The sequence below is a fragment of the Pecten maximus genome, chromosome 1 (genome assembly GCF_902652985.1).
Source record: "Pecten maximus chromosome 1, xPecMax1.1, whole genome shotgun sequence".
Lineage (NCBI taxonomy): Eukaryota > Metazoa > Mollusca > Bivalvia > Pectinida > Pectinidae > Pecten > Pecten maximus.
Window position 1 is genome coordinate 32,612,070 of NC_047015.1, and position 16,146 is coordinate 32,628,215.

General features: G+C 38.7%; 1 protein-coding gene across 1 annotated transcript in view; it reads right to left on the reverse strand.

Moving 5' to 3' along the window:
• LOC117330735 (LLGL scribble cell polarity complex component 2-like) overlaps positions 1–16,146 on the reverse strand; it is a 104,000-nt gene that overhangs the window by 56,008 nt on the left and 31,846 nt on the right. Inside the window, 7 exon segments of the mRNA XM_033889195.1 lie at positions 157–300; positions 978–1,094; positions 1,561–1,642; positions 7,073–7,122; positions 8,957–9,047; positions 16,025–16,065; positions 16,067–16,129. Coding sequence (XP_033745086.1) covers positions 157–300; positions 978–1,094; positions 1,561–1,642; positions 7,073–7,122; positions 8,957–9,047; positions 16,025–16,065; positions 16,067–16,129 — 588 coding nt within the window.

Below are 16,146 nucleotides of genomic sequence, written 5' to 3' on the forward strand. Positions count from 1 at the left end.
CATATGTATGATTTTTAACTCGAAGTAATGCGTTTTGACCTCAAAACACTGTTAGCACCACACGTATAATATATAACCTTTCAAAGGCAACCAAATCAGTGGTATGAAACAATGGTGAAAGCTGGAGAGACAGTTACATGTGCTGTGTTATCTCACCTCTTTTAACCTTGTCACTTCCGTCTGAAGGGCATGATAACGTCCCGGTAACTCGCCCTGGCTCTCCCCTCTAGGCCGATGTAGGTCCATATCTATTTTATACTGTCGCAGTTCTCCCAGCTCCTTCCCTAACTCATCTAATAACTGGAAACAAAAATGCATTATGTTATATTCAAATCTCTCCCTATCATTGACTTCACAGAATATAAAGCAAAATAAATGATAGCCTTAATCTGGTTTCAAATTCATATATATCCTTAACCTTTTTGGGATGCATCTTGTCAGATGATTTATCATTTTAAAAAAGAAAATTGAAGTTTTGAAACCTATATATAGTACATTTGAAAATTATTAATGACCGACTACAACTTAGTTCTGAAAGCTAGTTTCTAAAGACTTATTACAATACTGTCTTCCAATAATAATTTTTCCTTGACTGTAATTGGTTGTTAAGGTTACAATCTTGGAGAGAATCAGTTGTCCTTTCCATGCAGAGTGGTCAATATAGGAAGGCTTGATGTCAGGAGTCCCTCTCCACCCCGAGCCTGGCCTGTTGTTTTACGCATTCATTTTTTGATGATCATTGTTGACCTTTGATTAGAGGCCCTACATTAAACCTGAGGTTGAGGACAACCTACCTGGCCTGTTGTTTTGCTCTCACTTTTTGATGATCATTGTTGACCTTTGATCAGAGGCCCTACATTAAACCTGAGATTGAGGACAACCTACCTGGCCTGTTGTTTTGCACTCACTTTTTGATTATCGTTCTTGACCTGTGGTTAGAGGCCCCTACATTAAACCTAAGATTGAGGACAACCTACCTGGCCTGTTGTTTCTCGCTCCCTTTCTGATCGTCGTTTAAAATCTTCATGTTCACCTAACAATGTATTATAGTCAATCTGTGTTTCGGACAACTTTTCTTGGAGTTCTGTTTTTTCCTACAAAATAAAATCCATTCATGTATATTTTTTCATCTTCTGCAATATTTTGTAAAACTCCTTTATGCTGCCAATATTTCAGTGAAGAAATGGTCATATAGCGGTTACGTTGTACCAATACAAGCACTGCAGAGAATGTCTATCTGTATTGAATACATAGCACATGTTATATAAAGATAAATATAGAATGCGTATCTATGATGAATTCCTACGTTAGATTAACTTAGGTTATAGTAATGTCGAGAAAATGTAGCCAAGTAAATTACAATCGATGACGGTTAAAACTTGTTATAACTACAAAGGAAGAATAACATTGTAAAATTGTGTCCTGTTCTGATACATCATTCTGTTATTTTAAGTACTATTCCCAATCCAACATACTTTTCGGTACAGTATTATTGAACAGCCGCCAGTATGTAATGTGTGAGATATCACATTGCCAATACATGGCTGTGTTATTACTTACATTTCGTAATCTCTCTATATCCAGTCGTAATTTAGGATTTTCTTGTTTAAGTTGATCACATTCGCTTTCTAAAGTTTGGAGCCTAAAAAGAACAAGATAATTTTTAAAATTATTATGGGTTGAAATTTTGTGTAAATTGAATATTAAACCTGAAGTAAAACTCAACTGGAGTTACCATTAAGAATTACAACAATGCTAATGAGAAATCAGTGACACAAAACTATCACGACCCACTTTACACTTTAAATGTAGATCCGTCTGAATTTAGGGTTACAGCTGCTGTCATGAACAATGCTTCTATGACGGCAACTATCAGATTCAATATCAGGGTGGTTGCCCTAGACACCACAGCCATCACGAGATACAGCACGACTAATAAGTGCCAGACTACCTCCAGGACCATAGTCCTCAAACCAAGGCGGCCATTACAACTTCTCACACATGTTGTGCAGTATTAACGAGTGTTACCTGTTTTCCTTACCTGAACAAGTTACCTGTGTGATATTGGACACAGTAGAGAGTCATTGTACAGCCGTAACACGCCAATATATACTAAAGATACATTCCAATATTCTTATATATACAACCACGTGGGGAGGATTAGTGACAGCTGGTCAGATCTTCTTACAAGATGTAGGAATTTTTATCCACAATTTCCTTGTCCATTTTGAATTTTTATTGTATTATATTCGCATTTGTGTTGATGCTGTACTGGGGTGGGGCAGGGGCGGGGGCAGAGGCGGGGTTGGTTTTTAGGGAAAGGGTACTAGTATCCTGGTGGTATGTCAGTCTTAGTGATTTCGCGGTGTTAGGGAGGCAGTAGGGTAATGGATTTTCAGTTGAAGTGATATTGGTTTAGTAGGGATGAAGATATGTCAGCTTTAAGGATACAGGGAGATTGGGTGGCAGCTGATTGTGTTTCAGTTTTAGTGATGAGAAGGTAAGGGGTAGTGGGTAGGCACTAGACAGGGGTGATAGGGTGTCAGAATTTTAGTGATGTGGTGACATGGTGGTAGGGGCTAGAGGGTAGTGGGGATTCAGTTGTGTCTGAGTTATAGTGGTGTGGGGTGGGAGTAAGGACTAGAGGGTAGTGGGGAGTCAGTTGGGGTGTCTGAGTTATAGTGATGTGGGGTGGGAGTAAGGACTAGAGGGTAGTGGGGAGTGAGTTGGTGTGTCTGAGTTATAGTGATGTGGGGTGGGAGTAAGGACTAGAGGGTAGTGGGGAGTGAGTTGGGTGTCTGAGTTATAGTGATGTGGGGTGGGAGTAAGGACTAGAGGGTAGTGGGGAGACAGTCGGGTGTCTGAGTTATAGTGATGTGGGGTGGGAGTAAGGGCTAGAGGGTAGTGGGGAGTCAGTTGGGGTGTCTGAGTTATAGTGGTGTGGGGTGGGAGTAAGGACTAGAGGGTAGTGGGGAGTGAGTTGGGTGTCTGAGTTATAGTGATGTGGGGTGGGAGTAAGGGCTAGAGGGTAGTGGGGAGTCAGTTGGGGTGTCTGAGTTATAGTGGTGTGGGGTGGGAGTAAGGACTAGAGGGTAGTGGGGAGTCAGTTGGGGTGTCTGAGTTATAGTGGTGTGGGGTGGGAGTAAGGACTAGAGGGTAGTGGGGAGTCAGTTGGGGTGTCTGAGTTATAGTGGTGTGGGGTGGGAGTAAGGACTAGAGGGTAGTGGGGAGTGAGTTGGGTGTCTGAGTTATAGTGGTGTGGGGTGGGAGTAAGGGCTAGAGAGTAGTGGGGAGTCAGTTGGTGTGTCTGAGTTATAGTGGTGTGGGGTGGGAGTAAGGACTAGAGGGTAGTGGGGAGTGAGTTGTGTCTGAGTTATAGTGATGTGGGGTGGGAGTAAGGACTAGAGGGTAGTGGGGAGTGAGTTGGGTGTCTGAGTTATAGTGGTGTGGGGTGGGAGTAAGGGCTAGAGGGTAGTGGGGAGACAGTTAGTTGTGTCCGAGTTATAGTGATGTGGGGTGGGAGTAAGGACTAGAGGGTAGTGGGGAGTCAGTTGGGGTGTCTGAGTTATAGTGATGTGGGGTGGGAGTAAGGACTAGAGGGTAGTGGGGAGTCAGTTGGGGAGTCTGAGTTATAGTGGTGTGGGGTGGGAGTAAAGGCTAGAGGGTAGTGGGGAGTCAGTTGGGGAGTCTGAGTTATAGTGGTGTGGGGTGGGAGTAAGGACTAGAGGGTAGTGGGGAGACAGTCGGGTGTCTGAGTTATAGTGATGTGGGGTGGGAGTAAAGGCTAGAGGGTAGTGGGGAGTCAGTTGGGGAATCTGAGTTATAGTGGTGTGGGGTGGGAGTAAAGGCTAGAGGGTAGTGGGGAGACAGTTGGGGAGTCTGAGTTATAGTGGTGTGGGGTGGGAGTAAGGACTAGAGGGTAGTGGGGAGTCAGTTGGGGAGTCTGAGTTATAGTAGTGTGGGGTGGGAGTAAGGACTAGAGGGTAGTGGGGAGTCAGTTGGGGAGTCTGAGTTATAGTGGTGTGGGGTGGGAGTAAGGGCTAGAGGGTAGTGGGGAGACAGTTGGGGAGTCTGAGTTATAGTGGTGTGGGGTGGGAGTAAGGGCTAGAGGGTAGTGGGGAGTGCGTTGGGGCCTCTTTGTTATAGTGATGTGGGGTGGGAGTAAGGACTAGAGGGTAGTGGGGAGACAGTTGGGGTGTCTGAGTTATAGTGGTGTGGGGTGGGAGTAAGGACTAGAGGGTAGTGGGGAGACAGTTGGGGTGTCTGCGTTATAGTGGTGTGGGGTGGGAGTAAGGACTAGAGGGTAGTGGGGAGACAGTTGGGGTGTCTGAGTTATAGTGGTGTGGGGTGGGAGTAAGGGCTAGAGGGTAGTGGGGAGTGAGTTGTGTCTGAGTTATAGTGATGTGGGGTGGGAGTAAGGACTAGAGGGTAGTGGGGAGTCAGTTGTGTCTGAGTTATAGTGATGTGGGGTGGGAGTAAGGACTAGAGGGTAGTGGGGAGTCAGTTGGGGTGTCTGAGTTATAGTGGTGTGGGGTGGGAGTAAGGGCTAGAGGGTAGTGGGGAGTTAGTTGTGTCTGAGTTATAGTGATGTGGGGTGGGAGTAAGGACTAGAGGGTAGTGGGGAGTCAGTTGGGGTGTCTGAGTTATAGTGATGTGGGGTGGGAGTAAGGACTAGAGGGTAGTGGGGAGTCAGTTGGGGTGTCTGAGCTATAGTGATGTGGGGTGGGAGTAAGGACTAGAGGGTAGTGGGGAGTCAGTTGTGTCTGAGTTATAGTGATGTGGGGTGGGAGTAAGGACTAGAGGGTAGTGGGGAGTGAGTTGGGGTGTCTGAGTTATAGTGGTGTGGGGTGGGAGTAAGGGCTAGAGGGTAGTGGGGAGACAGTTGGGAGTCTGAGTTATAGTGGTGTGGGGTGGGAGTAAGGACTAGAGGGTAGTGGGGAGTGAGTTGGGGTGTCTGAGTTATAGTGATATGGGGTGGGAGTAAGGGCTAGAGGGTAGTGGGGAGTCAGTTGTGTCTGAGTTATAGTGGTGTGGGGTGGGAGTAAGGGCTAGAGGGTAGTGGGGAGACAGTTGGGGTGTCTGAGTTATAGTGATGTGGGGTGGGAGTAAGGTCTAGAGGGTAGTGGGGAGACAGTTGTCTCTGAGTTATAGTGGTGTGGGGTGGGAGTAAGGGCTAGAGGGTAGTGGGGAGTGAGTTGTGTCTGAGTTATAGTCATGTGGGGTGGGAGTAAGGGCTAGAGGGTAGTGGGGAGTGAGTTGTGTCTGAGTTATAGTCATGTGGGGTGGGAGTAAGGGCTAGAGGGTAGTGGGGAGTGAGTTGTGTCTGAGTTATAGTCATGTGGGGTGGGAGTAAGGGCTAGAGGGTAGTGGGGAGACAGTTGTGTCTGAGTTATAGTGATGTGGGGGTGGGAGTAAGGGCTAGAGGGTAGTGGGGAGACAGTTGTGTCTGAGTTATAGGGATGTGGGGGTGGGAGTAAGGACTAGAGGGTAGTGGGGAGACAGTTGGGGTGTCTGAGTTATAGTGGTGTGGGGTGGGAGTAAGGTCTAGAGGGTAGTGGGGAGTCAGTTGGGGTGTCTGAGTTATAGTGATGTGGGGTGGGAGTAAGGACTAGAGGGTAGTGGGGAGACAGTTGTGTCTGAGTTATAGTGATGTGGGGTGGGAGTAAGGACTAGAGGGTAGTGGGGAGTTAGTTGGGGTGTCTGAGTTATAGTGGTGTGGGGTGGGAGTAAGGACTAGAGGGTAGTGGGGAGTCAGTTGGGGTGTCTGAGTTATAGTGTTGTGTTGTGGGAGTAAGGGCTAGAGGGTAGTGGGGAGTCAGTTGTGTCTGAGTTATAGTGGTGTGGGGTGGGAGTAAGGACTAGAGGGTAGTGGGGAGTGAGTTGGGGTGTCTGAGTTATAGTGATGTGGGATGGGAGTAAGGACTAGAGGGTAGTGGGGAGTGAGTTGGGGTGTCTGAGTTATAGTGGTGTGGGGTGGGAGTAAGGACTAGAGGGTAGTGGGGAGTGAGTTGTGTCTGAGTTATAGTGATGTGGGGTGGGAGTAAGGACTAGAGGGTAGTGGGGAGTGAGTTGGGGTGTCTGAGTTATAGTGATGTGGGGTGGGAGTAAGGACTAGAGGGTAGTGGGGAGTCAGTTAAGGCTAGCGGGTAGTGGGGAGACAGTTGGGAGGTTTGAGTTATAATGGTGTGGGGTGGGGGCAGTGTGAGTTTGGTGTATCAGTTTTAATGATTGTTGGCAGAGTAAAAGTCAGTGGAGTTAATGGTAGAGGTCAGTTTTAGGGAATAGAGCAGGTGCTGGCCAAGTTGATACACTATTGCTTTGGATTCATGAATCATGCTGATGTTTGGCCTACGATTTAATGTTGTGAATTACAGAGAGAATAGTGATGAGCTGGTTAAACAGGGCCAATTACATCTTAGGTGAGGAGGTGTTCAGGAATAATGTGGGGAAGGTACTAGAATATTCCTGGACTGGACCTATTACGTTGTTTTTTATAATACTGTAAACTGTGAAGGTTCTAATTGCCATCACAAAGCTCTCTATGTGGTTGGATTGGTCGATTTTATTCTATAGTCATACAGAGGACATGCATGATACAGGTGATGATACAGGTGACCAAGGAAATTGAAGGTGAAAACCTATACACCATGAGTAATTTCCTCTGCAAATATTAATGGTATTACATATACATAAAATACCTATCATTTACCTCGTTACCATAGCTACCTGTAACGGTTATAAGAGACATGGAATGGAAGCTTGAAGGAGACTCTTGTTTGGAATATCTACCTTAATCTCTGTAGTATGGTACTTATACCATATCTATCCTGTTAGAAACCCAGGGGACAACAAATAAAGTTTGTGTTCAAGGTGGTGGGCTTATTCCTGGTCAATACAATAACATTTGCTCACATTCACATGTGTGCTTATTGCCAGGGGTGGGCTTATTGCTGGATAAATCTGATGATATGACTGGAATGTCACAGTGATCTACAAGTCAAAGAGCATTCCTTACTCTGTCATCCACCCGCATTGATTCACATCACCATGGTTATATCATAATATTCCTTACCTCCTTGTTACATACTCCATCTCATCCGATTTCTCTCGTTCCTGCCGAGACTGAAACAAACATAACACAATATATACACATTTCACATGAAGGTTCTAACATTTTGTTACAAGTGACATTTCTTATCAATCTGAAAAATTCTAACAAAGATAAGTTTGACAAAGACAAAGTCTAGGTGTAATATTAAGTGCATCTTACATATACATTTGCCTTCTATGTTTTCTTTAATAATGACAAAATCACAACTGAACAGACAATAACCACCAGCACCATACATTTGTACATCACGGCCTGGTACAGTAATGAGGTACCTGTGATGTTATATGACTGTGATGCCTGTCACTGAGCTACAGGTATGCTGACTAGACTTACCTACCATCAGTGACTTACACAGGTATATACACTTACCTGTCCATTGTATACTTTATATTACCTACCATAATTATGGAGAGCCAACTGGTAAGGTTTACAAGGAGACACAGGAGTAAGTACAACAAATCAAACAATCCCATGTGGCCTATATAAAATACTAGCCCTCTCACTAACGAGAAAATAGTACATGCTTTACACTGATCCAATTTGCATGCAGGAGATGTAGACAAAGCTAATTCTCTACTGCTGATGGGAATTAATCAATAACTTTATGTGATATTACAAGAGACAATGCCTTAAAACTATAAGGTTATTAGTGACTAGCAATATCAGTTCCCAGTATGTATGTAAACGACATTATTCCGGTAAAACAAGGAATATAATCCAGACCATTTTATAAAGAAAGAACAACTATCTGCACTTGTTAACACATCATTTAACCCCAAAATACAACTTACACCACAAAAAAAAAAAAAAAATAAAAAATAAAGTTTATGTAATCTTTAGAGTATGTTGAAATGTCATACTTATACTGCAACTATGATTATATTCCAGGTTTTTAGGAAAAAACAAATTCTTTTTGGGAAACCTTTTTGAGCTTAACTCAAAACCGAGTCCTGATTCCTGGCCTTCCTAATATAATTTCCAGTCACTGGACCATAAATTCTGGATGTTATTCTGTAAATTAATGGAGTGTTGAGATGTCCACTGTGTGATCTAACTATGTACCAAGTTTGGTTAAAGTTAGATTGAGTAATGGATCTAAATGCGAAACTTTTGAAAATGAAATGTTTGTTGATGACTCCGGAAAAGTAACACTGATAGGTCACACTTTTGTGACTTATTTAAAATTTATACCTGCAATTGTAGATAAAAGAAATGAATGAATAACTTATGATATACATACAAAGACCTCATTAATGTGAGACTCAACCAAAAAAACAAGTACAAGAGTTATCTCCCTTTATTCTTTGCCCGCTCTTTATTCTTATTCATACCAGTGTAAGTAAGGTTTACATAATGTAGATAAATTTTACACATCACCTTCCAGCCATCATACTGACACAGGGACACGGTACCCCTCTTAGGAGCTGACTTTTGTGGTACACTTTGACAAACATTTTGGTTGATATCACGATAGGAATCGCTCCTCGTTGCTCTGTAATCTTTGGTGAAAAACATCCATGACAATTGCAGACCCATGACACAGTCCCTGTTATATGGCCCTATTCTCATACCTATACACCCAACATGTCCCTACCTTCCCCCTACCAGGGTACATCAAGTGAGTACCCATCACTGTGTCCAACACAAAGGTGTTGACATTCATGGCTCAGTGACTCCAGGTATTGTTATAAATACTAAACATTTTGGAGGGTCAGGAAGTAGGGTGCAAAATCAATGCTTTGTACAGACAATATCTCCCTGAGGCCTTTTACCCCTTATACTGACAACAATGGTGAATGCATCTCCCACTCACAAATCAATAGGAAATCCCTTAAAGACACTCACCATGATTTCTTTGTATTTTCTCTGCTCGTCGAAAACTCTCTCATCAGATTTTATTTCTACATCCTTGAGCTGTTCTTCCAAAGAATGCACTCTGTACAATGAAGGTAATCTTGATAAACTACAAACTTATAGTTTTGATAACATGTTTCTCAGGGACAACAGAAGAGAAGACAGAATGAACATACCAGTGTTAAGGAAGACAAATGTCTGGTAATTCAAAATTACAGAAGTATGTGCATTCAAATTTAGTTTTGAGGAAGGCATAACAAAGAAATTATTCCGAAGACTTATTATGAAGATAAGAAGATATAATGTTTTCTGATCAGCAATTACATTTTCTAAGTTATTTAAGAAATCAAGAGACATCAGGATGCTTTACTCATCATCATTGATGCAGATTTTTACATCATGCTTCAACAGAGTATTCAGACAATGGCAATAACAAATTAATGCATCATCTTCATTAACAAACAAAAAAAAAAAAAATAATAATAAAAAAACAACAAAAAAACAATAACACAACAGGTAACAGAGTGAGGACGGTTACTGATAATATTAAACTTCATTAGAAACATATACTTTGTTAGAACAAGTAGAGCAGGAAACAAAGAACAAAAGTACAGAACCCATTGTTTGTTTATTGTTTACATGTTGTTATTTACACATGTATATCATAATGTATCTAGCTATTACTCATATCTGGACATTAGATACTACAGTATATATGTATACATATACAATGAAGTCCATCTGATCATGAACCCCAATTGTTCTGATATCCTGTCTAATTCCACCCCGGAGATTTTAGCATATTTTATTTATAGAGCGCGGTGACCACCATGGGACACACAGGTCATTCTTGTAGTGAAACAGAATTGAAGTCTTGAATTATTACAATAATTCGGAAGTCATTGGAGATACCAATGTATTAAGTGAATGCCATCTTGTCTACTTTGACACTTTGACCTCACATCTAGTGTTTAATTAGACTGTTTAAGTGTATATCTGAGTAGGTGTGTCATTATACTTAATTCTGATGGTACAGTTCTGTAATTAGATCTTTTTGTTTCTATACAGTTATATAAAGCTATAAACCTATAATCTATCAAACACAAATAATATTGACCTCAGTACTATACAGATTGAGTATACACTGGTCAGTGGGAGATCCAGGGGGAGTTTGGTGGGTCTGACTAAACCCCATTTTAATTCAACTCACTTAAGAGTCAAGTATTACTCTGTATTACTCTATCAATTCATGGACATAGGTTTTTAAAGTAGAATTGCTAAATCAAAGTTGAACAAAACTTTGCCAAATCTGATGATACCATATAGTGACCACTGTATACAGCTTGTGGATACCATATAGTGACCACTGTATACAACATGTGGATACCATATAGTGACCACTGTATACAGCATGTGGATACCATATAGTGACCACTGTATACAACATGTGGATACCATATAGTGACAACTGTGTACATGTGGATACCATATAGTGACCACTGTATACAACATGTGGATACCATATAGTGACCACTGTATACAACATGTGGATACCATATAGTGACCACTGTATACAACATGTGGATACCATATAGTGACCACTGTATACAACATGTGGATACCATATAGTGACCACTGTGTACAGCATGTGGATACCATATAGTGACTACTGTATACAACATGTGGATACCATATACATGTATCGTGACCACTGTATACAACATGTGGATACCATATAGTGACCACTGTATACAGCATGTGGATACCATATAGTGACTACTGTATACAACATGTGGATACCATATAGTGACAACTGTATACAACATGTGGATACCATATACATGTATCGTGACCACTGTATACAACATGTGGATACCATATAGTGACCACTGTGTACAGCATGTGGATACCATATAGTGACCACTGTGTACAGCATGTGGATACCATATAGTGACCACTGTATACAACATGTGGATACCATATAGTGACCACTGTATACAACATGTGGATACCATATAGTGACAACTGTGTACAGCATGTGGATACCATATAGTGACAACTGTGTACAGCTTGTGGATACCATATAGTGACCACTGTATACAACATGTGGATACCATATAGTGACCACTGTGTACAGCATGTGGATACCATATAGTGACCACTGTGTACAGCATGTGGATACCATATAGTGACCACTGTATACAACATGTGGATACCATATAGTGACCACTGTATACAACATGTGGATACCATATAGTGACAACTGTGTACAGCATGTGGATACCATATAGTGACAACTGTGTACAGCTTGTGGATACCATATAGTGACCACTGTGTACAGCTTGTGGATACCATATAGTGACCACTGTATACAACATGTGGATACCATATAGTGACCACTGTGTACAGCATGTGGATACCATATAGTGACCACTGTATACAACATGTGGATACCATATAGTGACCACTGTATACAACATGTGGATACCATATAGTGACCACTGTATACAGTATGTGGATACCATATAGTGACCACTGTGTACAGCATGTGGATACCATATAGTGACCACTGTATACAACATGTGGATACCATATAGTGACCACTGTATACAACATGTGGATACCATATAGTGACCACTGTATACAACATGTGGATACCATATAGTGACAACTGTATACAACATGTGGATACCATATAGTGACCACTGTATACAACATGTGGATACCATATAGTGACCACTGTATACAACATGTGGATACCATATAGTGACCACTGTATACAACATGTGGATACCATATAGTGACTACTGTATACAACATGTGGATACCATATATAGTGACCACTGTATACAACATGTGGATACCATAGTGACCACTGTGTACAGCATGTGGATACCATATAGTGACCACTGTGTACAGCATGTGGATACCATATAGTGACCACTGTATACAACATGTGGATACCATATAGTGACCACTGTATACAATATGTGGATACCATATAGTGACCACAGTATACAGCATGTGGATACCATATAGTGACAACTGTGTACAACATGTGGATACCATATAGTGACCACTGTATACAACATGTGGATACCATATAGTGACCACTGTATACAACATGTGGATACCATATAGTGACCACTGTGTACAGCATGTGGATACCATATAGTGACAACTGTGTACAGCTTGTGGATACCATATAGTGACCACTGTATACAACATGTGGATACCATATAGTGACCACTGTATACAACATGTGGATACCATATAGTGACCACTGTATACAGTATGTGGATACCCTATAGTGACCAGTACAGCAAGTGGATAGTGACCACTGTATACAGCATTTACAGCATGTATCACTAACACAAGCACATTTACATTTTTGATCATGCCATCACAGCCCAATATGATATATAGGTAAAGCGTATAAAAAATCCCACCATTGACATAACCAATATCAAATTGTTCAGCAAGCAGCACACATTCCAATAACAGCTCAGGTTACTAAACCAGTCAATGTTTACATGCATTGTCAACTATTGCTTAATTCAAAAGGATCTGATTATATTAAACTAGTTAAGAAAAAAAAGAAATATTTCAACAAATTTTATTGTACGAATGAAACAAAACGATTAGACAACAGGCAAGCCTATATAAGTCTTTTCGAATTGTTTTTCTTTCACAAATCTATCTCTTGTTAAGGAATTACTATTCAAATGTTTTAAGTTTATTATCAACCCTTATCCTAATTCAATTGTCACATTATGTAAAATATTAACAATGTACATCATCTATATATCTTTATTACTACACTGTTCTTGTTTTGCATGATTACCAATTTTTGTCTGATCATTGTTTACTAATTTTTCTCTATTAAGATTTTCTGTTTATGTAACTAAACTTTCTCCATTAAGATATTCTGTTTATGTAACTAAACTTTCTCCATTAAGATATTCTGTTTATGTAACTAAACTTTCTCCATTAAGATATTCTGTTTATGTAACTAAACTTTCTCCATTAAGATAATCTGTTTATGTAACTAAACTTTCTCCATTAAGATAATCTGTTTATGTAACTAAACTTTCTCAATTAAGATATTCTGTTTATGTAACTAAACTTTCTCCATTAAGATATTCTGTTTATGTAACTAAACTTTCTCCATTAAGATATTCTGTTTATGTAACTAAACTTTCTCCATTAAGATATTCTGTTTATGTAACTAAACTTTCTCCATTAAGATAAGTTTATGTAACTAAACTTTTCCGTATGTAACATAACAATATACCCTACACAAATCTAGTTTGTTGTTATTTGTTCTGCTCTAATACAACATTGCATGATGCAGCCACTTGTAAAAAGCCTATGTATCAGACAGACTTGTTTAACACCTGTATAAATCTCATTAACATGCAATGTTTTTATATCACAAAATATAATCCCTTAAATAATAGTACTGCTGTATTTATTCCGTAGTAAACCCAAAGGACAAACATACAAACTTTGACTCAAATTGGGGTGGGGGGAGGGGGCTTATTTCAGGATGATAGAATAACAATCGTTAGCATCCTTTACTAAACTACTAAACTGCAATAGACAAACATGGGCTGTTACTAGGTATGTGTCTACTGTTTTATATACGACCCTGTGTTATCTATATATATATATATATATATATGTATATATGTCAAATTGTCAATTAAAACAGATGTCAATAATAAAGTTCACATCTAATCACCCTTGTCATGTTCAGAAATTAAACAGCACCAACAGAATATGATTACGTTGTGTGTAATTTCAGTATACATCTTAGAACTGAATATATACAATGTATGTACTACACTGTATAATGTAGGAATTGTATACATTATGCTATTTACATATTTGACAAGTTTGACATATTGTACAAGGGAAGTAACTCCGCTAATCTTGTTTTTACCTGAGCCTAGAAGGCTTTCACCTAAACTATTATGAAACCCATTGCTGTAATCCTTTGTCATGTAGGTCTCATGTGTGAAATTTGTGCAGATAAAACCTTTGAACAATACATATAAGTATCTCTTTAAAAAGCATTTTCTTTGATCATTACATAACAGGATTAGTTTTAATTCCTAGCTAACTTGATTATGAAAATAACACCTACACTGAAGTTCGAGAGTGGAACACATAGAGTAACTTTTAGGAAATCCAGAGTAACATGCTGCCCTTATGTGATTTAATTGGATTTCAAAGCTCATTTAACTTTTAAACATTTACTTTTTTGAATAAATGAATCAAACAAAAAAGATATTTTCAAAGCTAGGCAATTATGTTCATCATTCAGATGAAAAAATATATAATTTCAAGCAAAGCAATGAAATTCATTATCAGAAGAATGTCTGCATTGAATGCTAAGGATATATTTATGCAAACATTCATAAGTAATTGTACATGTAGAAAAATGCATAGAAAACTGCTTTAATTATACACAAAAGCAATAGGAACAGAATATTAGTCAACAAACAAGAAAGAATCTAATTCTACTGCAATACAGTAACAAACGCCTGTACCAAGTGTTAAAGTCACACAGTCGAGAATTGTAACAAACACCTTTACCAAAGTCACACAGCCAGAACAAGGCATATGTTTTGTCAAAATACACACTATCATAACTTTTCAAATAGTAATACTTGTGTAAAAGTTGAACACTATACATAATATTCAACACAAATTTTCACATTAGAAATGTTTAACTTAAGAATATAATTTTGATGTAAATTTTTGATAATTAATTATAAAGAAAGAAATGTAAAAACATGAAGGGGAAAATATCTTTATTGGTTTTCAGCAGATGAGAGCAGATATCAAGGAATATTTATGGAAATGACAAAATATTTACCTTGCCGAGCAACTAACCCCAAACATTACTACCGTAAACACAGCATTATGACAGCACTATAAGAACCCAGTACACATTACAAACAGGTGCTTTCTACACGAGTCTTACCTGTCCACAATACTAAAGAAAACAAAAACACAGGTGTGATGTACTCTTATCGAGTCAAATTTTCATTTCTTATCAACTCCAAGGAAGTAAAAATCATTTTACATAGAACTGTCTATGATATGTGGAGCAGATGTTCATGTTTTATTTAGTGATAGAGTGTACATGTAACATTTATAGTGATAAAGTGTATATGTAACATTTACTTGTATATTATTTAGTGATATATTGTACATGTAACATTTACCTGTATATTATTTAGTGATAGAGTGTACATGTAACATTTACCTGTATATTATTTAGTGATAGAGTGTACATGTAACATTTACCTGTATATTATTTAGTGATAGAGTGTACATGTAACATTTATAGTGATAGAGTGTACATGTAACATTTATAGTGATAGAGTGTACATGTAACATTTATAGTGATAAAGTGTACATGTAACATTTATAGTGATAGAGTGTACATGTAACATTTATAGTGATAGAGTGTACATGTAACATTTATAGTGATAAAGTGTACATGTAACATTTACCTATATATTTAGTGATAAAGTGTATATGTAATGTTTACCTGAATATTATTTAGTGATAGAGTGTACATGTAACATTTACCTGTATATTATTTAGTGATAGAGTGTACATGTAACATTTATAGTGATAGAGTGTACATGTAACATTTATAGTGATAAAGTGTACATGTAACATTTACCTGTATATTATTTAGTGATAGAGTGTACATGTAACATTTACCTGTATATTATTTAGTGATAGAGTGTACATGTAACATTTAACTGTATATTATTTAATTTCAAATATGATTTTATAACTAATCTACAATGAAAATATATTGTTGAAATACTATAGCAGTACAAACCTAGTACTTCAGTACATTTCTGACATATGATCATTTTATTTAAGCATTTTCAAAATATTATCATGATCTGACCTCAGATTTCTGAAGTGAAATCCTGTTATTTTATCATAAGATTGTATGTATGTTTTTTTTTTGTTTTTTTCTTTCTATAAATTTTTTAATATAATTTCATTATGAAGAACCTAACTCACCTTTCAATGAGAATACTGTTATCGTCTTTCAACTTAGAATGTACTGAAAACGACTTCTTTTTTTTCTTCGTTTAACTGTAAAATCTGATTCTCCAGTAATTGTACCTGTTTAAATAAACAAA